At 42.1% G+C, this 26662-nt stretch overlaps 1 protein-coding gene, 1 long non-coding RNA gene and 1 pseudogene across 2 annotated transcripts; 2 read left to right on the top strand and 1 right to left on the bottom strand.

The window, feature by feature from the left end:
* Window positions 1–858: 858 nt before the first annotated feature.
* On the top strand, window positions 859–9709 carry LOC117491188 (protein NLRC3-like; the record flags this gene model as incomplete). The annotated part of the gene is made up of 5 exons (XM_034141050.1): window positions 859–2180; window positions 3487–3660; window positions 4065–4235; window positions 9283–9314; window positions 9702–9709. Coding segments are annotated over 5 exons (1707 nt in total), but the record flags the coding sequence as incomplete, so codon positions are not given.
* A 180-nt stretch (window positions 9710–9889) lies between these two features.
* Window positions 9890–11514, top strand: LOC117491193. The gene is made up of 2 exons (XR_004556747.1): window positions 9890–9929; window positions 10934–11514. It is a non-coding gene; the product is annotated as an uncharacterized LOC117491193 (long non-coding RNA).
* A 3980-nt stretch (window positions 11515–15494) lies between these two features.
* On the bottom strand, window positions 15495–19720 carry LOC117491187 (annotated as a pseudogene).
* Window positions 19721–26662: the final 6942 nt, after the last annotated feature.

Genomic DNA, 26662 nt, shown 5'->3' with positions numbered 1-26662 from the left:
GGATCCAGTCTCTACCAGCTGTGGACACTGGTTCTTCAGACAGTGCATCACCTCATACTGGGAGCAGAGACCTCCATCAGGAGACCCCTCCTGTCCCCAGTGTGGAAAGAGATCCAGAACCAGAGCTGGACTGCAGACAGCCAGTCAGACCAGCTCTGTACGAGGTAAGAGGCCTAACTCATGCAGCGTCTTATTCCTCTTCCTGGTTCATTTGTGTTTGAACAGATATACTGTTGTAGAGCATAGACAGTAAGCTGTTTATAAAACATTTAAACTCAGTCTGTTTGTTGTTTAATTGTTATAATTAGATTCTCAGAGCATTTCCCTCATTCTCTCACGTTTCCTTCTCTTCCAGCAGATAGTGGTCTGCAGGAGGTTTTAGATGAACATAGGCTCAGTCTGAGGAGGAGATGTGAACGTGTGACTGAAGGAACTGATCAAAGTGAAACCCTCCTCAACAGGATCTTCACTGAGCTCTACATCACACAAGGCCAGAGTGAAGAGGTTAATACCCAACATGAGGTGAGGCAGCTGGAGACAGCTTCCAAGAAGAAGCCCCTCCATGACACTCCAATCAAGTGCCAGGACATCTTTAAAGCCTCACCTGACAAACAGACTCTCATCAGAGCGGTCCTGACCAACGGAGTCGCTGGAGTTGGAAAAACCTTCTCAGTGCAGAAGTTCACTCTGGACTGGGCCGAGGGTTTGGGAAACCAAGATGTCAGTCTGGTGATCCCGCTCTCATTCAGGGAGATGAACCTGATCAAAGGTGAGCAGTACAGTCTTCTCAGGCTGCTCCATGTTTTCCATCCAACCTTACAGAAGGTCACAGCAGAGCAGCTGGCTGTCTGCAAAGTGCTGCTCATCTTTGACGGCCTGGATGAAAGCAGACTTTCTCTGGACTTCAGAAACAATGAGGTTGTGTCTGATGTCTCTCAGCAGTCCTCAGTCAACGTGCTGCTGACAAACCTCATCAGGGGGAAGCTGCTTCCCTCGGCTCTCGTCTGGATAACTTCCAGACCTGCAGCGGCCAATCAGATCCCTCCTGAGTGTGTGGACAGGGTAACAGAAGTACGAGGCTTCACTGACGCCCAGAAGGAGGAGTACTTCAGGAGGAGATGGAGTGATGAAGACCTGTCCAGCAGAATCATCTCTCACATCAAGAGCTCCAGGAGCCTCCACATCATGTGTCTGATCCCAGTCTTCTGCTGGATCACTGCTGCAGTTCTGGACCACATGTTGACTACAGACCAGAGAGGAGAGCTGCCCCAGACCCTCACTGACATGTACTCACACTTCCTGCTGGTCCAGACCAAGAGGAAGAAGCAGAAGTATGAAGAGGGACATGAGACGAGTCCACAGCAGCTGACGGAGGCTGACAGGGAGGTTCTTCTGAAGCTGGGGAGGCTGGCGTTTGAACATCTGGAGAAAGGAGACATCATGTTCTACCAAGAAGACCTGCAGCGCTGTGGTCTTGATTTCACCGAGGCCTTGGTGCACTCAGGAGTTTGTACAGAGATCTTCAAAAGAGAGAGAGTGATCTTCAGGAAAACAGTCTACTGCTTTGTTCATCTGAGCATTCAGGAGTTTCTGGCTGCAGTCTACATGTTGCACTGTTACACCAACAGGAACACAGAGGTACTGAAGGACTTCCTGCAGAGAGACTGGGACGAAGACAATGATAGCAGTGATGATGATTACCACCAAGATTACCCATCCCTGGATGTCTTCCTGGAGGGAGCCATGGAGAAATCCCTCCAAAGTGAAAATGGCCACCTGGACCTGTTTGTCCGCTTTCTCCACGGCCTCTCTCTGGAGTCCAACCAGAGACTGTTAGGAGGCCTGCTGGGTCGCACAGACAACAGTCCAGAAACCATCCAGAGAGCCATCAGCAACCTGAAGGAGATGAGCAGTGATGAATTCTCTCCTGACAGGATGATCAACATCTTCCACTGTCTGACAGAGATGAAGGACCACTCAGTACATCAGGAGATCACAGAGTTCCTGAAGTCAGAGAACAGATCAGAGGAGAAACTCTCTTTGATCCACTGCTCTGCTCTGGCCTACATGCTGCAGATGTCAGAGGAGGTTCTGGATGAGTTGGACCTGGATCAGTACAACACATCACTGGAGGGACGACTGAGACTGATTCCAGCTGTGAGGAACTGCAGGAAGGCCAAGTAAGTCCAGATGTGATTAACTTTATAAACTAATGTGGATCAGGAGTTTCATTATTCAAATAAACACTATAACATTTCTACTGTTTAAATACTGAGAGCAAAATAAAACCAACACTGTTCTTCTATTTATTTATAATAATAGTTAAACTGAAGCGTTCCTCTCTTCATATTGAGTGATGGAGGCGACATGTCAAACACATGAAGGACTTTAGAGGTTTCTCAGCATGTGATCACACCACACAGCAGGACTTACAATTATCACAGAAACATGTTATTATTACTTTCTAGTAGTTTCTTTATCATTAAACACGTTTTTATCTCAATGTGTTAGAGTTTAAAATCAGATCTATATCATTTCCCACCAATAACAGAGTTATGTGTTAATGATGATATACTGGGAACATCTGATGGTATCAAGTTGAACATATTGAAACTTTATTGGTTTGTTAATTGTGTTTGTGTGCGCAATAAAGGTTCAGATGCTCAGAGAAGCCAAAGCATCCTTCATCCATCATTCACATCCACATATTAACTAACATTTAAATATGTACATCTCTAATATTGTCAAGTGATTCATTTAATTTCTGTTTCTTTTGGTAACAGTCAGTGACAGCAGGAGCACAGACATGTGATCAGATCACACTGACAACTCATTACACTCTATTATCATATATTATTATATATTAAATCTGTAATCAAAAAGGTCCGCAAAAACATTTAAGATTAACTTCGACCTCCGGGGGGGGGGGGCGGGGGTCTTACTATGGAGGAGTGGATTGAGGAGTGCCTATCTCCAGAACAAAAGCACCTAAACGACGATATGTAGAGCTACGTGAAGAGCAGGTCGACCAACTGGAAAAGTATCACCATTCAAAAGCTTTCTGATGCGGGTCTTGAAACAAAGCAGAGAATTATGACCGTTAGTGGCCACAGGTGCGAAAGCTCTCTCCAGAGCTACTGGAAGCCCAATCTCGGGGACCGGAGAAAGTGGAGCAATATTCTCGCCACGCCAAGCAACAGCCTAGAACAACCTCAGCCTATACAAGTAACCACGTAAGCCATGCTACTGATGCTGGACAGTTTTTCAGTGGGTGCACAATAACGGCAACATACACATTAATGTAAATAAATAGCCAAATAATGGATCAACGCTCTCCGTCTAATATGTTCGCTAGCTGTTGTTAGTGTAAATGGACTAACAGCAACTGTCTATCAGAACCTGTCAAATATTTTTTCATCAAATGCTTGATGTTAATATAATGTTTCCTCTTTTTAAACACATGTTATAATATATGTTTTATTATAGACTTAATGACGATGAACTCTCAGAGACTCTCTGTGAAGTCGTGGCCTCAGCTCTGAAGTCTGACCCCTCTCATCTGAGAGATCTGGACCTGAGTGAGAGCCTTCTGATGGATTCAGGAGTGGAGCGTCTGAGTTCTGGACTAGAGAGTCCAAACTGCAGACTGGAGGCTCTCAGGTCAGTTCACTGACTGAACTTCATATTGATCTGTTTGTGTTTATGATTTTCTGAATTTGAACAAATACAATGATATTTGTATTTGTTCCGTTTTTGCTAATGACTGAATATTGATCAGAGTAACAGAGAGAAGGTGAATGTGTGAGGGAGAGAGTTTGAGCTCCCACAGACTCACTCTGTGCTCCAGGAGTCAGTGGAGATGCTGTCAGTACTGATGAGCTGTGAGGGAGATGAAGGAGTTGTTCAACATCTGATCAAAGTTAAAGTTCCAGATTATCAGTGGATTGTTTCTGCATCATCTCTGACATTAAAACCCTGTATAACTCTGAACAGATTATTAAACCTGGAGTTATTTCAAACAGGAACATTGTTTTCTAAAGTTACATCATGTTTTCTTTATTCAGACTGAGGAGCTGCAGGTTGTCAGAGATCAGCTGTTCTGCTCTGGCCTCAGCTCTGAAGTCCAACATCCATCTGAGACATCTGGGCCTGAGGTTCCACGCTCAGCAGGATTCAGGAATGGAGCTGCTTAGAGAACTTCTGGAGAGCCCAGACTGCAGACTGGAGACCCTCAGGTCAGTTCACTGACTCTCTGTTACTGCTGGAGATCTCACATGTTCACTTTGTAATTGAACCTCATTTATATTCATTAATAACTTACATCCATAAAGTTGTAAATGTCCTTTTATTCATATTTCATTTTTAAGAGTAAGAAGTAAGAACTGCAGACATACATGTTGACTGTTTCTTAAAGTAACTGTAATAGATGTTAGTTGTGAAAACTAAATCTATGTATTTAATATTTGGTAAACGATAACGTCTGAATAAAGGTCATCTGAAGTCATTTTAGTTTTATATTGTGATGGGAATTTATTGATCAAATGTGGAGAGAGAATCAAAGCATTCAGCTGTCTTTGTCGTATTTTATTTCTTGAAGAAAGTTCAGTCAGTCACACAGAGAGCATACAGTCTGCAGAGAGGAAGAGGAAGAGTAGAGTTTGGGTTGCATATTTAAACACAGAGAGAGGAGAAAGGGAGGGGGGAAGCTTGGTGATGATGAAGGAGCATTCTGGGAGTTAGGGAGGCCGTATCAGGAAGTTCTCAGTTCACCTGAGGTGAAGGTCATACTGTTGGTGCGTTCACACCGGAGTACTTTGGTGTACTTTTCCCACAATAGTTCATCAGAACTACGATATATTTGCGTTCACACCAAAAAGCCCCAGGAACTAAAGTAGCTCAACTTAGTTCGCGAGACTCGCTTTTCAGTCCCTGCCACAGAGCAGGGTCTTTCGTGGGAGAAAGTAGTTCGTACGTCTGATTGGCTGTGCGGAATGCAAACCACGCCCGTTTGACTCAGAATTTTTTGTTGTAAGCGGCCATTGTATTTCCTCGCTTCGCAGCACACACGAAGAGATTCCTTTTGTGAAAGCAGTTATTATAGCAACACTAAATAAATCAATTGGAGCGGTGGAGTGATGAGGATGAGGATGTGTCTGCGCTTCTGGCGATTGACTCGGAGGACGCGAAGCGCCACATTCAGAAGCTTCTACTGCATGCAGTTTTCAGTGGATCAGCAAAGTTAGCAGACCTGGCAAAGTCATGTCGGGACGACTACCAAGGTAAAATAAAATACATGCACTGCACTGTTTTAATCTGCACAATACTGGTCTTAGATGTACTTTTATTTGCTCAGTAGATCGAGCTAGCCACGGTAGAACTTGCTAACGTTAGGTCCAAGCTGGATAATAACATCTAGCTAGCTAGCTATTCTCATCCATGCCCGCTATGAACACGTTTTGACTTGTGAATAAGTGTGCAATGTTCTGTAATTTGCTTCACTAACTCATGGCACTAATCGTGTGTTTCAGGCGAGGTGTTTCTCTCAGGATTAGAAACTAGTTTTCCCCTCCGGGATAACTCGATAATATAACGTTAGCAATTAGCATGCTAGCTGGACCTGTGTGGCTACACTGAGGTAAACAATATATTGTAGTTGCTCTAATTTCAAGTAATTTGCAACATTCATTCTACATGTTAATGGTAAAAGCTTAAACAGTTGATTACCTGCATGCCACAAAGACTGATGTTCTAATATTTTTGCACATTTAAGTAGAAATGTAATTGAAATTCTATTTACTGGCTTAACATTGTTCCTTCTCATAGTATTATCCTAAATAGTTTGACCTTGTTTCCTCAGAAGGCTTCTCAGACTACATGGAGGATCCCTCAGAGAAACACAGTTTCCACGTTCAGTTCCCCCCCGCTGAGAGTAGGCAGCCTGCGCCCGGTCAGCGGACACCATCAGGACCACTATCTGATCACAGAGGATCCCATCCTGACCGCTGCTGCCATACTGCAGCAAACAGGAGGGAACGGAGGTGAAAACACACTTTATACATTTAGATATGTGGAGCACAAAGAAAAGTGTTGAGTTTAACTACAAAAATATTAGTTTCAACTAACCTAATACCGTTATAATAAAGCTTTTTGAATCATTACATGTCACTTGTTAGACGCTTTTATCCAAAGCTTACCTACTCAATACTGTGGGCAATCCCCACAGGAGCACTTTGGGGTGAAGTGTCTCGGGGACACAACGACATGCTACACCCTACCCCTACACACTACCCCTCCGTTTGCGCGTTCGCGCGGAGGGTCCGCCACATTAAGTGCTGTTCCAAACCAACGAGTGTGGAGGGGGAGTGGGCTATCAAGCCCTCAAACAGCGAGTCTGCATCGGTGCTGACTTGAGACCGGTCTCTACCTGACCGGAGTCACGCTGTGTGTGTCCGTCAGGAAACACGCTGTTAAAAAGTAGTTCCAGCAAACACCCACTGATAAATTGCAATGTTAACAACCTCATGATAACCTCATATTTTTTTAACTTAGGATCATACCTGTGTTTAGTCTAGAAAAAGGTAAATGTGTGCATTTTATTATAAAGTTGTGTATATTTACAGACTGTTGCAAAAACTAAGAAGCTTATAAACATCAGGTTTAAAACTAAAAGAGCTTTACAAAAAAGTAACACAATGAAAGATGTTTGGAGTTTTATTTGAGTTAATAATTTACATTTTTTGTCTAAGAGATGCTGATTTGAAACCGTTGTTACATACAGTTACGGCATTTCCTGTTTCTGCCGGAGAGAGGGGAGTTTGTCCCAAAGCTTGCCGCTGTATTTACTCCCTCCATCTGACAGGAGGGAGCCTCGTTGAGCTGCGAGTGTGGCTACAGACGGAGTTCACTCCGTCACGGAGGGGTAGGGTCGAGGGAGTGGTTTGGGATTGGGCCTCAGAGGTGGAGATCGCCCACAGTGATGACTCTGACGTGGGGGGCTCTCTGTTATGGGCTGCTCCCCTTCTGGTATTTGGACAATGTTGTGTCGTTGTTGCGATTAAACTGATCTTGTATCTTGCATATTTCACCTTAGGAAAGTGGGCACGCGATGACAGCTTCCTTGACACCATGGACTGCCGTGCCATGGTCAGCAAGGAGAATGAGGACCTGCGTGCCAAGGAGATGCACGACGAACGGCTGCTGCATTCACACAAGGCCCAGGAATCGGACGACCAGCTGCTCATGTTGATGCAGCGCCATGCTGACTCGGCGGCGCCAGGTGGAGGTGTCGGCGCGCCAGGTGGAGCAACAAAATACCTTTCAGGATGGGCTTCTGGCAGTGCTAAGCGAGCTGATTAAATCCAACAGGCCTTCAATACAAAAATTAAGAAAAACTTGTCGTCGTTGATAAACTGTACAATGACTTGTTGGGAGGCGTGTGGTGCAGTGGTCTGGTGCGTTGGTGTTCGGATCAGGGGAGCACAGGTTCAAACCCCACTGCAGTCAGGATGTCGTTGTGTCCCTGTTATTATATTGTTTTGATACTACTGACACTTATTGATCTGCTGCTGATAAATAAAAGAGAACCTACATTGCGATTAAACAGAAAATGTATCTTGCTTATTTCTCCTGACACTTTATGGTGACCTGTGTAGCATCCTATACATCACATGTAAGTGATTATTCTGACACCATCATGACACCATGAAACTGGCGAAGCTTTATTTATTGTGTCCCACCCCATACATGTGGCTTTGAAAAAGATCATTCAATTGTATTTCAAAATGGCGTCCATCAACACAAACACTATTTATAGAAAGATAAATGGTTAAGTTTGTAATTAACAGTGTTGTGAGTTCAATATTTTAATTAATTATAGTAAGGGAACATAGGAGGATATATAATAAAGGTGTTAACTGCTGAGCCTATTTACTGTGCAATACTACAGACATGTTAGTGGTATTATTTCTTATCTAACTCTTTCCTATGGTCAGACAAATCAGAAGTCATTTAAACAATTTCAGATTGTTCTTTTTGTTTCTCAATTGATTTTCCAGAATATGCACCACCTAGGCATAGATTTATATCACAAATAAATGAATGACATGTACTACAGTAATTGATTATATTGATATTGCCTACTCAGATATAAATGTGTATAAAATGAAATCAATTCAAAGTTTCTTGCTGCTTTTAATGCAATTCATGGCTGCAGGGCAAACGTCCAAAATCCTTATTCTACAATCATTTAATCAAGACACTTGTGTATATTTTACTTTAATTTGTAATAAACAAAAACATATGAATGGTTGTCATCAAGCTGGGTCGCCGGTAAGGCAGTCCATTCCTCCCTGTACTCATCACCACGACGCTCACACAGGTTATGCAATACGCAACATGCTGCCACCTGGATTTTGATATTGTCCATGTTGCAGTCGTTTCGCTTCATCAAGCACCGCATATCTAGAACACATACAAAGACACAAATTAGCCCTACATAACTCCATAAATCCTACATTAGATAGTATTAATGTGATTTACTGAACGTACCATTGCTGTTCTTTGGGCGTGATAACGGTCATCATCCTCAGCTGACGAAACATGTCCATAGCGTGTGCTTGTCGCCGTCCAGTCCTTTTGTTAAGGCTTCTTAAACCGCGATCTGTATTTGTGGCTGAGTTATTGGCTTAAATAACTCAGCACCAAAACCACAACTTCAGTCAACTCCATAGCGTGTCTGACTGAGGTCGGAAGGTAAACACAAGCATACAGCGGAAGCGGAAGTTTTTTTTCTTCTTCTCTCGGTTTTTTGGCGGATTGCAACTTTAAGGTGCATACCGCCACCTACTGTACTCACCGTGAAGTTGTTTGCGGCCTGCCAGGAAAACCAAAGCAGAAGAAGAAGAAGTGACGTCAGCGGCTAATTTGCCTAATCCACCCCCAGGAACTCATTTTGGTGTGAACGCGATCTGCTTTAGTTCGTCAGAACTAAAAGAACTCTCATGAACTAAAGTTCTCAGGAACTACTGTGGGAAAAGTACTTGGTGTGAACGCGCCTATAGAGAGTCACTAACAACACTGCAACACATCTTCTTCATAAGGACTTTCCCCAAGCTTAGCTAAGAAGAGTGAGAAGTAGTAAATATAGATAAACATTAGCAAATAAGAATCACACAATGATATTATTAAAGTAAGTAAGTGAGTATAATTGTTGTTGTTGTTGTTGAGTAACATCTGATTGGATTATAAACTGATTTGTATCCTCATCATGTTTTCTTTATTCAGTCTGAGGTGCTGCGGTTTGTCAGAGATCAGCTGTTCTGCTCTGGCCTCAGCACTGAAGTCCAACATCCATCTGAGAGAGCTGGACCTGAGAGGCAACGATCTGCAGGATTCAGATGTGAAGCTGCTGAGAGATCTTCTGGAGAGTCCAGACTGCAGACTGGAGACCCTCAGGTCAGTAAGGGGTCTCTGCTGGTTCAGCAGTATTGTATGAAACACAGGGAGGTGTTTCTCTCACTGGGGAATCACAACAGATCAGTGATGTTACCCACTGACTGCAGGCTCTTTCATTCTTCCATCAACTATAGAAGGCCAGCTGAAAATGCAAAGCCACATTTAGTAAGTAATCAACTTTCCACCAGACATATGGGATTTGACAGAAGAGTGGAAAAGGTAGTCTGTTTTTGATGGGATGTTTTTAGTTCCTTGACTAATGACTGTTACTTCCTGTAATGCAGCTGAGAGCTGTGGCAGTCAGTCGTAGTGTTTGCAGAGAAGATATGATGGGATGTAAAGCATGAGATCAGTCAGGACTCTGAAGCTGACTCAAAGAACAAACACTTATTTTTAACTGGATCCATAACTGTTGGATTGTGTTCATCCCTACAGGATCAATGATGAGACGATCAGAGCCAAGATCCAGAAGAACTGTGAGTACTGAATATCCTCCATTCATCAAGATATGAAACTCTTTCATGGAGCATGTCCTCAGAGGAAAACAACACTCTTGTTTCTCTCTCTTCATCATTTTGGCTGTTTCTCTTCACAACAACTGTCTATCAAAACAGTGACGCGTTCACTGACACTCTGTAAAATGTAAATAAACTCTGAAGAATAAAACACATGAAAACATCAACATTATAACCAGTCTGTTACAGTATTACCATCAAAATATACTTGAGTAAAAGTAGAAGTACTCAGATCTTGTACTTGAGTAAAAGTAGAAGTACCAGAGTGTAGGAATACTCTGTTTCAGTAAAAGTCCTGCATTCAAAATGTTCCTCAAGTAAAAGTAGAAAAGTATTATCATCAGAATATAGTTAAAGTAGCGACAGTAAAAGTAGTGATTGTGCAGATTGGTCCATTTCAGAATAATATATATGATATGTTTTATAATGATTGATCATGAAAGTGTTCTCAAAGCTGGTAAAGGTGCAGCTAGTTTGAATGACTTTGTATACTGCAGGGTAGCTTGTGAATTTACTCCAGGTGGAACTAAAGTCTGATTTAACACTTGATTATATTTCACATCATTCATCCACATCTGTAAAGTAACTAAAGGTATTAAATACATGTAGTGGAGTAAAAGTACACCATGTACGTCTGAACTGTAGAGGAGTAGAAGTACAAAGTAGCATCAAAGGGAAATACTCAGGTAAAGTACAAGTACCTCAACATTGTACTTAAGTACAGTCCTTGAGTAAATGTACTTAGTTCCTCTCCTGATCTGTAAAGCTCTCCCAACATATGCAGGTTAGCATCCGGCAGCCTCTATGTGCTGGGGACCCGTACTGTACATTTCTCTCATCACACTTTGGGCTCCTCAACATGTGTGGGTTCCCAGCAGGACTCTCTGAGCTGCAGACACATTCTTTCTGTGACTTTGTTCCAGATATTTGGAGCATAATAACTGAAGCTGTTTCTCCATGTTCAGGAACTCCCATCCCCCGAGTCCTGCGGCAGGAAGCGCTCCTTCTCTCCAAGAACTCCTGGACCCTGCAAGCTGGTCCAGAACCAGAGTCCCAGTGAGGAGTCCAGCCAGTCCACCTCTCAGAGTTAAACTACAACATTATTAAAGATCATGTTTAAAGTTAAAAAAGGATGCTTTCAGACTGAATCCAGAAGTTTCTCAAGCTGCAGTCAAAGCAGATCATTTGAGGAATATATAAAACAATTATAAAACAGTAATAAGAATTAGTCTGAATACTTTCTTTGGACATTTTATTTAAACGACATTTTAAACAAATATTTTAAATGTTTCTGACTTTCTATCTGAGTGCTTTTCTTATGAATTAACGACTTAAATCTTGTTTTCTTTCTTGTGTATTTCATAATCCTACAGGATATTATATATTTTTTTCACATAACTTTAAGACTAAATATTATTTTCTCCCATAAATATCCCACTTCTTGTACTTATATCCTGCTTGATGAGTCAGCAGTAAAGCAGCCAGGCGTTAACGGTCAGCTGGCATGTGTATCTGTTCATTGGCTCATATGTGTAGCATGTTTAATGGCAGTGTGTTGAAAATGGCTGACAGGTGAATATGTCAGATCTCTGTGTGTTACTCAGAGAACCGTGTGCAGTGTTTTAGAAAGTGCAGAGTTGAATTGCAGATTGTGTGCAGAGCTGAAAATGTGTTTAGAGTTCTGTTTGATTTGATCCAGCCAGTTCTGCCAGAGCAAAGCATAAGGGCTCAGAGCTTGGACCTATTGTGTTCACATTATATACGCTTCCTTTAGGCCATAAGGAATCACTCGGGACATTTTCATTGTTATGTGGATGATACTCAATTATACACAATATAGACTAAAGTATTGGACCACCTACACATTAGAGAGATACCACAGGTCCTTCCTTCCTGCAGCGGTCAGACTATATAACCACCACGACCCCTAGTAGACCCCCCACACAACAACACCGACTATAACACCTATTATCATTTCTTTTTTTTTATCTTGAATACTTTTTTGTATGCATGCTTTAGGTAACATGAAGCTGACTCTGGCTCTTTCTGCTGTAACAATGTACATGTATCCTCTGTGGGGACTAATAAAGGGATTCTGATTCTGATTCTGATTCTGATTCTGATTCTGATTCTGATTCTGATTACACCTGCAGGAGCTTTCAGGACATCCCATTCCAAACTCTTAGGCATTCATTTGAAGTTGGTCCCCCTTTGCAGCTATAACAGCTTCCACTCTTCTGGGAAGGCTTTCTACAGATCTTGGAGTGTGTCTGTGGGAAGCCCTTTCATCCAGAAGAGCATTAGTGAGGTCACACACTGATGTTGGACGAGAGGCTGGCTCTCCGTTCTTTTAAAAATATTTTAAACATAGTATATGCAGTATACAAAGTCATTCAAACTAGCTGCACCTTTACCAGCTTTGATAACACTTTAATGATCAATCATTATAAAATATATCATATATATTATTCTGAAATGGACCAATCTGCACAATGAATACTTTTACTTGTGGTACTTTAACTATATTTTGATGATAATACTTTTACTTTTACTTGTAACCGAGTATTCCTACACTCTGGTACTTCTACTTTTACTCAAGTACAAGATCTGTGTACTTCTACTTTTACTCAAGTACAAGATCTGAGTACTTCTACTTTACTCAAGTACAAGATCTGAGTACTTCTACTTTACTCAAGTACAAGATCTGAGTACTTCTACTTTTACTCAAGTACAAGATCTGAGTACTTAAACTTTTACTCAAGTACAATATCTGTGTACTTCTACTTTTACTCAAGTACAAGTTCTGAGTACATCTACTTTTACTACAATATCTGTGTACTTCTACTTTGACTCAAGTACAAGTTCTGAGTACATCTACTTTTACTACAATATCTGTGTACTTCTACTTTGACTCAAGTACAAGTTCTGAGTACATCTACTTTTACTACAAGATCTGAGTACTTCTTCTACCTCTGATAGTAGAAAATGAATGAATACTCAGCTTTGTGTTGTACCCACCATAACCGCAAGATGGCGGTAGTGACCACCGATTGTAAAATAACACCACAAATTAATTCCTTATTCTACATGACCTTATTCTACAAGTACTAAGCCATTAGTTAAGTTTGTCCTCAATAACCCTCTAATGAGAGCTTATTTATTGTAAGTAAGGACGTTGTTGTGCATGAGTTAGGGTCTTAATATGCTCAATATGGGCCTAATAACTCTCATAATAACACCTAACAAATATGGTCTATTCTTATGTAACAACACATGAAACTACAAGTGTTAATTGTGTCAAAATAACTCAAAATGAGGTTTTTCTAACTCAGAATAAATTCCCTATTTTAAAGTGAAGTCTTGTTCATAACCAATAAGCTAGTAGTTTGACTCTAATGTGTAAATGAACAACTAGTTGATGGTGAATATGTGTACCTTAATCTAAAGTGTTACCTGAACTTTTTAAGAAAAATGATGAGAAATTACACATAAAAGAGTTCTAATAACAAGTTTCTATCGTATTTTAAGATATGTGTCACAACTCCTGTGAAGTCAAACTGCATGGTCCTTTTATCATATAGAGTGATGATAATAACATTTCATATTTAATAATATTTGAACTTTTATACAAGTGGTTTTATAGGAAAGTCCCTCTGAATGATCAAAGTGGCAGTACATTGAGTCACATTGATTTTAGTCGCATAATTGTCACTTTACGCTGATATTTGAATAACCACCATGGATGTTTTGAAAAATTCTCCTTTATTTTATATTCCCGTGGTAGTTGTGCTACATTGGCAGCTTGTAAAACCTAAATAGGATGCTGTAGACTGAAAAACAACCCTTTATTAATCAGAATTCGTCGTCTAATTAACACCAAAAATGAATTTTTCATCCATGACTCTGCAGCCATGTTTGGGGACAATCACCATTTTTATATTTCTGATTGAAAATCACAAAACAATCTGCATTAATTTCCTCTTGTTCGGCTTTCATATTTTTATTGAGCAGTATAAAAATAAATGTGCCACACCGTCGGGGGTCCAGAGGGAATGATTTCTGACAGAAACTTGACTATTGCCCACGAAGCCACAACTGTAAACTAATCCGTTTATATAATGTTACTTTCATACTGTGTGTGTGTGTGTGTGTGTGTGTGTGTGTGTGTGTGTGTGTGTGTGTGGTGTTTCCTCCCATTTCTCTGTTTTAACCGGTGCTTCTGCTGCATTTTTAATCTCAAGTTAGATCAAGTTTATTGTCACAATAGAAGCTTAAAGTACGGTGGCCGACGGGAGCGAACGCGCTACTACGGCCCAAAACATTTCCATCAGGAGAAACGCTCTGCAGTTTCAGAAACGATGCAAATATAAAAACACAAATGTGCCAAAACATGTGCAAAGAAATGAAGAAACATGATCACCAACTTGAGCAGTGTTTACTAAAAGCTGCATAAAGGAAACGCTGCAAAAAGCTCAAAACACAAAGGAGACCAGGGGCCTCATTTATAAAGGGATATACGTTCAAAAAATGGCGTACGCCAGTTTCTACGCAATGTTTGCGATTTATAAAATACTAACTTGACGGGAAAATGTGCTGTCCTCCACGCAAACTCTAACCCATGCGTACGCACTAAGCACACAAACGGGAGAGACGAGAAACTGCGACACCGTTGGCAGAAGGAAGAATGGAGAGAAATATGTGGAAATAATACCATAAATAAAATGTTACCTCTCATTTATCAAATATGAAGAATTCATTTTCAAACATTGATTAAAGCCAATCTTTAAATGATTAAACAAACGCCTGTTTGAGACTCCTCAGTGCACACAAAAACATAACTTGGAGAAATAAATAAATACGGATATGCTATTTAAAACCACCTCGAATATGTTGTGTTAATGTTATGAAATGTTTTCTCATAAATGATGCGGTAAGCAGGAGGACAGAATTACGTCTAAACTGACGCCGTTTTGCATTTCTATAGGTTGTAGATACGAGCATGGTTTTATATATGTTGTATCTTGTGATCAATAATTGTATGTCCACAACATAAGAGTAGATTTAACTGGTTTTACTTTGGTAACATGCTTCCGGGACTTCCTCGTGGGAACATGTACAACAGGCTCTTTTAATACCAAGAGTGAGTTTGCCCCCTGCTGGACAAATGCAATAACATGTAATAATAACACAAGGTAAGATACCACATTTCCCCCCCTTTAAGCTAACAATACTTCCCGAAGGTGGGGGTATAACATACTCCCGTTACACAACATTTCGAGGTACTGGCATGAACCATTTCACTTTCAAAGATTAACATTCTAAACCTTTCCTTAAAGTGAGATCAGAGAACTATGCTGCTCTATTAATGGAACATCTCTTGATCTATTTAACAAAGTCTTTCAGGTATACAGGTGGCTGTCTCTCGCGCTCTGATCGTCTCACCACGGGTGTAGCAAGCAAGTCCGGCGGGACCGGAGTACACAGAACCACTGGCTCACTTGCAGGAGGTCCTTCTTGCTCGATTGTCACTGGAACCACAGTGTCTCTGTTGGAGTCCAGCACCGGCTCTAAGGGGACGGTGTCTGTTAATCTGGCTCTTACTTGATCCACATGCCGCTTCACGACTTGACCACTTCCAATGATCACTGTATATGACACTGGACCTGATGAGCTCTCGATGACCGCAGCGATCCATTTAGGTCCATAAGAGTAGTTTCTGATGAACACTTTATCCCCAGGTGAGAAACTTCTCAGTTTCCTGTTTGTGTCATGGGACTGTTTCTGTTTTAGTTGTTTTTGCTGCACTCTTGTTTTCACATCTGGCAGGAGCAGGTCTAATGCAGATCTGAGTCTCCTTGACATCATCAACTCTGCAGGCGACAGGCCTGTGGTCGCGTGAGGTGTGATGCGGTAACTGAACAGAAACCTTGACAGTCTAGTTTGCAATGTTTCACCTTTCATCTTTTTCATCCCCCCTTTGAAGGTCTGGACCGCCCTCTCTGCCAGCCCATTAGAAGACGGGTGAAACGGTGCTGACCTCACATGGCGGATGCCATTTTGTTTCATGAAAGTCTCAAATTCAGCACTTGTAAAACAGGTTCCGTTGTCTGACACCAACATTTTTGGCAGTCCAAAAACACTGAAACTCTGACGCAGCTTTTCAATGGTCACCTGTGATGTAGCTGACTTCACTGGATAAATATCCATCCATTTTGAGTGAGCATCCACTATCAGTAGAAACATCTCTCCCAGGAAAGGGCCTGCATAGTCCACATGAATTCTCGTCCAGGGAGACTCCGGCCACTCCCAGGGATGCAATGGTGCTGATGGTGGTGACTTGTGGTGCTTTTGGCACTCCTCACAAGACTGCACTTCCTTTTCTACATCCTGGTCCATCCCCGGCCACCATACATAAGATCTAGCCAGACCTTTCATCTTTGACATGCCGGAATGTGTTTGGTGCAGTACTTTCAATATCTTTTCCCTGCCTTTGTTTGGTACGATGACTCTGGCTCCCCAGAGCACGCAGCCATCCCTCACACTCAGTTCTTCTCTCCTCTGATGATACGGCTTGAGAGGAGTCTCAGTCACTGAAGGCCATCCCGACAGGACATAACCATGAACTTGAGACAATATTACATCCTTAGCTGTCCAGTGTTTTATTTTGGCTGTGTCCACGAGTGTGTCATCCAGAAGATCAATCATGAGCACTTGTTCTGCGGTCTCACTCTCTCGCACATCTTCCGACAGCGGCAGTCTGCTTAATGCGTCCGCATTAGCGTTGTTCTTTCCTGGTTTGTACACAATGTGATACTCATAGGCACTCAGGTGCACTGCCCATCTCTGAACTCTCGGGGAACCCATCTGTGGAATGGGTTTCTTTTCGTTGAAGAGAGAGATCAGTGGCTTGTGATCTGTATAGATGGTGAAAGTTCGACCATACAAGTACTTGTGGAATTTCTTGATTCCAAATATAACTGCTAAGCCTTCTTTGTCTAGCTGTGAGTAATTCTTTTCAGCAGGCGCTAGAGTACGCGACATGAACCCCAAAGGACGTTCAGTTCCATCGTCCATTACGTGTGATAAAACAGCGCCCACCCCGTAAGGTGACGCATCACATGACATAATTAACTCTCGGTCAGCAGAGTAATGCACCAACACTTCTGCTGAGTTTAACAGGGCCTTTGATTTTTTAAAGCCTCTTCCTGTTTCTTTTGCCATGTCCATCGCACATCTTGTCGCAGGAGCTCATGCAGTGGTGCCAATAGTGTAGCTAAGTTTGGCAGAAATTTGTTATAGTAATTTAGCAAACCTAAGTACGACTTGAGTTCAGTAACATTTGTGGGGTTGGGAGCCTCCATGATGGCTTTGACTTTCTTTTCCACAGGGTGAAGTCCCTGTGCGTCCACTCGATGTCCCAGATATTCCACTTCCTCTTCCAGGAAAGTGCACTTGCTCCTTCTCAGACGCAATCCTGCCTCCTCCAGCTTTGCCAACACTGTCTCGAGGTTCTGCAGATGGTCTTCCTCATCCACACCGCTCACCAGGATGTCATCTAAATACACTGCCACAAAAGGAATGCCTCGCAGGAGACCTTCCATTGTCCTCTGAAATATAGCTGGGGCTGATGCTACTCCAAAAGGCAGTCTGTTGTATGTGAATAAGCCTCTGTGCGTATTCACTGTTAAGTATTTCTTTGATTCATCATCCATGAGTATTTGCTGGTATGCATGACTCATGTCCAACTTTGTGAACCGTTTTCCTCCTGTCAGTGCTGCAAACAGGTCTTCCATTCGAGGTATGGGGTATTGTTCAAGTGAGGAAACTGTATTTACAGTGAGCTTGTAGTCTCCACATAGCCTTACTGTCCCAACAGGCTTCAGTATTGGAACCACTGGTGCTGCCCATTCTGCATGTTTAACAGGTGAGATTACTCCTTCTTTCAACAATCTGTCTATTTCTTCATCTACTTTGGTGCGCATGGCGTACGGGACAGACCTCGGACGGAAGAACCGAGGGACTGCATCAGCCTTTACATGGATGGTAGCTTTCATACCTTTCAGTGTGCCAAGCTCCTCTTTGAAGACATTTTCATGTTTGCTCAGTACTTGCTGCAGCGATTTGTCCTCTGTCTTCAGGTGTTTCAGGACTCGGGATTTGTGTCTGAGCTTGATTTCTTTCCAACTCAGATGTATTTCCTCCAGCCAGCCTCTTCCCAGCAGGCTGGGGCCGTCCCCTTTAACCACAATGAGGGGCAAGTACCGACTTTGACGTTTGTATTTCACTTTAACAAGGGCAGCTCCGACCACATTAACAGGGTCACCTGTATAAGACTCGATGTGGATTTTGGTTGGTCTCAAACATGGACTTTTTGTGTCTTTCCATAGTCTTTGAAATGTCTGTTCATTCATTATTGTGAGACTACAGCCAGTGTCTATCTCAAAGTTAACAAACTTACTATCCAGCTTCACTTCAACCATGTATGGGTCTACTCGTCTCAGGTGCACTTCACTCATGCGTCCCAATCTGAACCTCATCTTATTCAGTAAGAATGTATCTTCTTCTGAGCTATCACTTTGGCTCCGTTGCTCTTGTACTTTATGAGAACGGTGATATGTGGTTTGCCTCCTTTCTCTCTTTGGGTCTGCATTTTTGTTGCTGTTTCCATTCTGTGTAGATCTACTACGACAAGCTCTGGCAATGTGTCCTATTTTACCACATGCATGACATTTCTCTTGTTTAAACCTACAGTCTGCTGCTTCATGCTTGGTTCCCTTGCATCTGTAACACTCTTTGGTAGGTTCTCTGTGTGCATAAGCCTCCTGTGGCTTTTTATCCATTTTGAAGCATTTAGCTGTGGCCCCTTGGCTTTGTATCTCCTGTGCATTTTTATTTGCAGTCTCTGACGCCACAGCAATTGACAATGCTTTTTCAAATGTTAAATCCGCTTCTGATAAGAGTCGTCTCTGAATCCGATCTTCATTTATTCCACAGACGATCCTGTCTCTCAACCTCTGCTGCAAAGTGTTACCATAGTTGCAATCCTGCGCTAACCGACGCAGCTCAGCCACGTATTCCATTACTGACTCATTTGGCTCACGGTTGCGGGAGTCAAACTTGTACCTTTGCACAATTTCACTAGGCTTTGGGTCAAAGTGATTTTTTAGCAGCTCCACAAGTTGTGTGTAAGTCTTATCCTTGGGCTTATCCGGACTGAGGAGGTTTTTCATAAGGCTGTATGTTGATGATCCCACAACACTTATTAATATGGCTCTTTGTCTGTCTCCATTTTCAATTTCATTAGCCTCAAAAAACTGTTCCAATACCTCACAGTATTCTTCCCACTTCTGATTTTTTGCATCAAAAGGTGCCAGCGTGCCAATCATTGCCATTGTGTGTCAATGAATCCTCTCCTCCACCCGCAGACTATGCTAATAATTTGAGCTAGCTGCCGCTAACGACCCAAACCTGCATGTAAGGTGCTAACCAGTCCGTTCGGCATGTCCTCTTTGATCCCGTATTGATCCTTGTCTTAATCCTCTTCTTAATCCTCGTCGCCAATAATATGTTGTATCTTGTGATCAATAATTGTATGTCCACAACATAAGAGTAGATTTAACTGGTTTTACTTTGGTAACATGCTTCCGGGACTTCCTCGTGGGAACATGTACAACAGGCTCTTTTAATACCAAGAGTGAGTTTGCCCCCTGCTGGACAAATGCAATAACATGTAATAATAACACAAGGTAAGATACCACAATATACTATCACGTTTAATCGTGTTTTATGCCGTTTGCCAAGACTTGATAAGTCGCTCGTAAAACACAGGAGGTATGGAAACTAAGAACACCATATGTGGTAAATTGTACAGCTAATATAACACAATCCATTAGTTGTATTTCCTTTAACTGGTGGATTATATATAGTTGCTGATCGACAGCTGGAACACAAACCACCAAATACAACACAATAATTCAGATCCAGTCGTCATGACTCCACTCCGGAGGGATTCCCCGATCATTTCTTACAGTTTCTCATCAAGGGGGGGTCTCCTGTCCCCGGGACAAACACACTGCCTGAGGAAGGTTATGTGTATTTGTTTTGTCATTAACTTTTTTCGGACCACTTATTTATTTATTTTGGTGACGATTCGACCTCCATGCTGCTACTCTGGTTCAAACTGCATCCACCAAACAATATGATTTATCTCCACCTCCCCACAATAACCTAAATCTGACACGGTGTGAGATGTCTTTTTTAGCTGTTCTATCGTAATTTCCTGCGATCTTCTTCATGCAGTCAGTCAAAATGAATGAATGAATGGGCGTTTCTTTGACTATGTATAGGCAAATATGGGCGTTACGAGTCGATTGTGATTTATCAAGGGAAACAGGCGAGGGAAGTGCCGGACGCACTTCCCTCGCCGGTACGCAATGTTTTGTGAATCGGAAAATGGCGGAAAATGTATGTACCTATTTTTGTGCTTTGTACTACGTAAGCAACCTTCCTACGTCAATCCTACGCAAGGCGTTATAAATGAGGCCCCAGGGGACACTAAAGAGTGACGCACACAGCTGGGAGACCAGGGTTGCGTTCGAATACTCCAAAAAAACAGCTCCTAAGTTCTAACCCTATCGTCTATTCCTTGACCTCGGAGTGAAACGTCACGGGGTTAAGGGATAGTGGATAGGAGAATTCAAAAGGATTTAGGAGAAGAGACTGCGGCACTTTAGAGAATCCGACTGCACTTTCACTATCCGACGTGTTTATGATGCGCCAGCAGAGGTCATAAATGTGCGCCTGCTGCTGTGGGGAAACTATGGAAACTACAGTTTTCTATACAGCGGACTACAACATGGATGTTTAATAAGAACGAGGGACTACTGTAAACTCATCTAGAGACTCTGCACCGTGCTCTGATGCTGTTGTTTTATGCTTTATGAACGGGGACAACAGAGAAACATATTCTTCATGACCAAAGTTGGAATTGAAATAAAAAAAGAAAGTGAAACTTATGCTCGTCACCCTCTCCCTCCGGTCCACATTAATACAAATGATCCCAATACATATGATTGTATGAAAAGATCTTAAAATCAATACAAATGTATTTATTATAAACGTTAGTCCTTAACATCTATCACTGTGTATATCACCATTCAAACATCTTTTAAAAGTTGAACAAACCCCACACAGCTCAGTAAAGACTGTGAAATGTTGACTTTATTTGATCATTTCAGTAAAAACTAACGTTCATATTTCTCTTTTTGATTATAATACTGATGAACGTTCAAAACAAAGCACTTTGGCAACTTACCACATACGTTTTAAAATGCTTAATAAGCACCGTAACTTTCATGATATCATTTCTCGTTCATAATCGGTTGTTTCCGTGAACAGCCGACTGTTGTGTGACGGCAAATGCTGCGGCCGCAAGGCATTGTGGGGCAGCATTTTCTCCTCTCCTTTCGGTTAGGGAGGTCCAGTGGTTCCTAAGCTAAAGGAGGTTATAAAGGAAGTTTGAAACCTCCTTTCCTTTTAATTTAGAGAATTCGAACGGCACTTATCATGGCTGCCACTGAGGGACTTCCGGGTCATTTCACTCCGTTAGGAAGGTTCCTAAGCTAAATGGACTATTCGAATGCAACCCAGGGGACACTAAAGAGTGACGCACACAGCTGGGAGACCAGGGGACACTAAAGAGTGACGCACACAGCTGGGAGACCAGGGGACACTAAAGAGTGACGCACACAGCTGGGAGACCAGGGGACATTAAAGAGTGACGCACACAGCTGGGAGACCAGGGGACACTAAAGAGTGACGCACACAGCTGGGAGACCAGGGGACACTAAAGAGTGACGCACACAGCTGGGAGACCAGGGGACACTAAAGAGTGACGCACACAGCTGGGAGACCTGGGTTGCGTTCGAATACTCCAAAAAAACAGCTCCTAAGTTCTAACCCTATCGTCTATTCCTTGACCTCGGAGTGGAACGTCACGGGGTTAAGGGAGAGTGGATAGGAGAATTCAAAAGGACTTAGGAGAAGAGACTGCGGTACTTTAGAGAATCCGACTGCACTTTCACTATCCGACGTGTTTATGATGCGCCAGCGGAGGTCATAAATGTGCGCCTGCTGCGGTGGGGAAACTATGGAAACTACAGTTTTCTATACAGCGGACTACAACAGGGATGTTTAATAAGAACGAGGGACTACTGTAAACTCATCTAGAGACTCTGCACCGTGCTCTGATGCTGTTGTTTTATGCTTTATGAACAGGGACAACAGAGAAACATATTCTTCATGACCAAAGTTGGAATTGAAATAAAAAAGGAAAGTGAAACTTATGCTCGTCACCCTCTCCCTCCGGTCCACATTAATACAAATGATCCCAATACGTATGATTGTGTGAACTATGAAAAGATCTTAAAATAAATACAAATGTATTTATTATAAACGTTAGTCCTTAACATCTATCAATGTGTCTATCACCATTCAAACATCTTTTTAAAAGTTGAACAAACCCCACACAGCTTAGTAAAGACTGTGAAATGTTGACTTTATTTGATCATTTCAGTCAAAACTAACGTTCACATTTCCCTTTTTGATTATAATACTGATGAACGTTCAAAACAAAGCACTTTGGCAACTTACCACATACGTTTTGAACCGTAACTTTCATGATATCATTTCTCGTTCATAATCGATTGTTTCCGTGAACGACCGGACATTCCCTCGGCTTAAATGCCGCGGCCGCAAGGCATTGTGGGGCAGCATTTTCTCCTCTCATGTCGGTTAGGGAGGTCCAGTGGTTCCTAGGCTAAAGGAGGTTATAAAGGAAGTTTGAAACCTCCTTTCCTTTCATTTTAGAGAATTCGAACGGCACTTATCATGGCTGCCACTGAGGGACTTCCGGGTCATTTCACTCCGTTAGGAAGGTTCCTAAGCTAAATGGACTATTCGACCGCAACCCAGGGGACACTAAAGAGTGACGCACACAGCTGGGAGACCAGGGGACACTAAAGAGTGACGCACACAGCTGGGAGACCTGGGTTGCGTTCGAATACTCCAAAAAAACAGCTCCTAAGTTCTAACCCTATCGTCTATTCCTTGACCTCGGAGTGAAACGTCACGGGGTTAAGGGATAGTGGATAGGAGAATTCAAAAGGATTTAGGAGAAGAGACTGCGGCACTTTAGAGAATCCGACTGCACTTTCACTATCCGACGTGTTTATGATGCGCCAGCAGAGGTCATAAATGTGCGCCTGCTGCTGTGGGGAAACTATGGAAACTACAGTTTTCTATACAGCGGACTACAACATGGATGTTTAATAAGAACGAGGGACTACTGTAAACTCATCTAGAGACTCTGCACCGTGCTCTGATGCTGTTGTTTTATGCTTTATGAACGGGGACAACAGAGAAACATATTCTTCATGACCAAAGTTGGAATTGAAATAAAAAAGGAAAGTGAAACTTATGCTCGTCACCCTCTCCCTCCGGTCCACATTAATACAAATGATCCCAATACATATGATTGTATGAAAAGATCTTAAAATCAATACAAATGTATTATTATAAACGTTAGTCCTTAACATCTATCACTGTGTATATCACCATTCAAACATCTTTTAAAAGTGAACAAACCCCACACAGCTCAGTAAAGACTGTGAAATGTTGACTTTATTTGATCATTTCAGTAAAAACTAACGTTCATATTTCTCTTTTTGATTATAATACTGATGAACGTTCAAAACAAAGCACTTTGGCAACTTACCACATACGTTTTAAAATGCTTAATAAGCACCGTAACTTTCATGATATCATTTCTCGTTCATAATCGGTTGTTTCCGTGAACGGCCGACTGTTGTGTGACGGCAAATGCTGCGGCCGCAAGGCATTGTGGGGCAGCATTTTCTCCTCTCCTTTCGGTTAGGGAGGTCCAGTGGTTCCTAGGCTAAAGGAGGTTATAAAGGAAGTTTGAAACCTCCTTTCCTTTTAATTTAGAGAATTCGAACGGCACTTATCATGGCTGCCACTGAGGGACTTCCGGGTCATTTCACTCCGTTAGGAAGGTTCCTAAGCTAAATGGACTATTCGAATGCAACCCAGGGGACACTAAAGGGTGATATCCTCTTCTGATAATGTTTCATTTTTTAGCAGCAAAGTAACATTACTCAAAGTATGTCAGACCCAATTCATTTACAGTATGTTTTGCATCTCCTCAACAATGGTCTGTATCATTGAGTAGAAAAAAACTGTCCCTACAATTTCAGGTAGATTAACACACATTTGTAAGACAAGTTTACAATGAAGCACAAAAACCCTCTTTGTATTCAGCGAGCTGCCACACAAAGTACAGCTTAACATGCTAACCTTTGGTAGAGAGCTACAGTTTGCTAACTTCATTTTCAACACAAAACCTCTAATGGCATTACATTGACAATTTTAAACAAAACGTAACTCTCTCAACTTGTAAGATAACGTTAAGTTAACTTACCCTTAAATAACTACATCACCTTTTTCAGGGGAAACACAAACTGCAGAAAACGTTAGCTGCTAACTGTTGATAGCTAAGACAGCTAGCCTCCTAGCAAACGTAATATTAAGTTAACATTAACGTAACGTTGTAAGAAAGCAAAACGAACCTTCGAGAAAGCTTTTACTCTCAGACTTGGTGAAATTGTGTAGTGTTGCTTACCTCCAGAAGGACTTTTAGCGCGTTTCCCGGTAGACAGAGCTGTCAGAGCGGTGCCTCTCAGAAGAGCAGCCGCTGGGCGGAGTCACAGAAACGCTCAACTGATCTTCTTCACTCCTTGACCGTTGTGCCGTTAGTGCCAGTCAAAACATACCGCTTTGTTTCAACCACTGCCGCCTCGCCGTCCCCCGCCCTCTCTGTCTGTCTGTGTCTGTTTCAGTTTAGCCAGCAAGACTGCTGGTAGACCAGCATAAATACCAGCTTCACCAGCATCCAGTTTAACTACCAGCTAAAACCAGCATAGACCAGCATGACATCCATGCTGGTCTATGCTGGTTTAGCTGACCAGGCTGGTCTTGAACCAGCCAGAACAGCTTGTCCAGCCTGGTAAACCAACTAAACCAACTAAACCAGCCTAAAACCAGCTAAAACCAGCTAAAACCAGCTAAAACCAGCTAAAACCAGCTAAAACCAGCTAAAACCAGCAACCATCTTAAGCTGGTCTATAGCTGGTTTTTTCAGCAGGGTGGGAGAGCAGGGGACACTAAAGAGTGACGCACACAGCTGGGAGACCAGGGGACACTAAAGAGTGACGCACACAGCTGGGAGACCAGGGGACACTAAAGAGTGACAACTGTCTCTGTTGTTGGAAACTTACCTAAAAGGTTTTATGGTCTTATTTTAACAATGTGATCACATGACTCCTTCTGTTGTTACTGCAGATCTGCTGTAACCTCGCTAGCTAACGTAGCTAACCTAGTCATTTCAGATATCCTGACAAACTCTGACAGTTATGAGACAGACTCACTCTGAGACAGAGACAGTTGTTCAGCTTTATAATCCTGAACGTCACTTAGCGCTCCGTCCCAGCTGTGTGCGTCACTCTTTAGTGTCCCCTGGTCTCCCAGCTGTGTGCGTCACTCTTTAGTGTCCCCTGGTCTCCCAGCTGTGTGCGTCACCTTTTAGTGTCCCCTGGTCTCCCAGCTGTGTGAGTCACTTTTTAGTGTCCCCTGTCTTTTGGAACATTTGTGTTTTTATATTTGCATATTTGCAAGCTGCAGCGGGTTTCTCCTAATGGAAATGTTTCTGGGCGGTTGTAGCACGTTTGCAACTATCAAACACCGTATTAATTGGCCTAAAATGAATTTAAAACTGTCTCATGTTGCCTATAATCATTAACAACCATTTATATACTTTGAAAGCCTAAAATCAGTCAAATGACTGAATCACACATTGTAAGGACCTGTTCAGCCAATGAGAGGTGATGTTCTCTAATATGTTTAATCTGAATGAGTGTTTGCATGCGCAGTGTGAAATTATTTTGGTGTTTTTTTATGTATCTTTGCCAATTCTTCACAAATTCTTTGCACTTTAGTGAAAGCAGGGAAAGCAACAAAGGGAAATGAATGGTTTGAATACAGGTTTCATTTATGTGTGGGAGAATTTGATTTCTGCTTTTTCATGTAGCAGTAATGGTGACAAATGCAATCATCAACTTAACTATCATTAAGATTAATGTAATTTAAAATAATAATATCATTCAGTGAACTATAAGGTGCATTTTATGATCTACATCATATTTTCCTTTTGAATCATTTTAAACAAGTCTCTCTATATTACAGTGGACATACAGTGAAATACAAAATAATTGATATTGCAAAGGTTACGCTTTAAAGGTCCCCTATTATGCTCTTTTCAACAATATATCACAGGTCTCAGATATATACAGAACCTGTCTCTGATTGGCTGAAACACCAAACAGATCATTGCAGCATTACCCATAATCCCCTCTGTTTCAGCCCTGTTTCCAAAGGGCTGATTCTCTGTCTGTTACTTTAGATGAAAATAAGGAGCCCCTCCCCACGCCCCTCTGAGAGAGATTTGGTTAAAAAGAACTCAATGGTGCTCTCGGAGGAGATTCAGGTGATAGGGGGGGGGGGGGGGGTTACCTTGGTTGGTGATTGGCTAATGGTTACACAAGACAACACATCGTTAGAAT

Source organism: Trematomus bernacchii, unplaced genomic scaffold (assembly GCF_902827165.1).
Source record: "Trematomus bernacchii unplaced genomic scaffold, fTreBer1.1, whole genome shotgun sequence".
Taxonomy (NCBI): Eukaryota; Metazoa; Chordata; class Actinopteri; order Perciformes; family Nototheniidae; genus Trematomus; species Trematomus bernacchii.
This window is presented reverse-complemented; position numbering and strand designations above follow the sequence as displayed.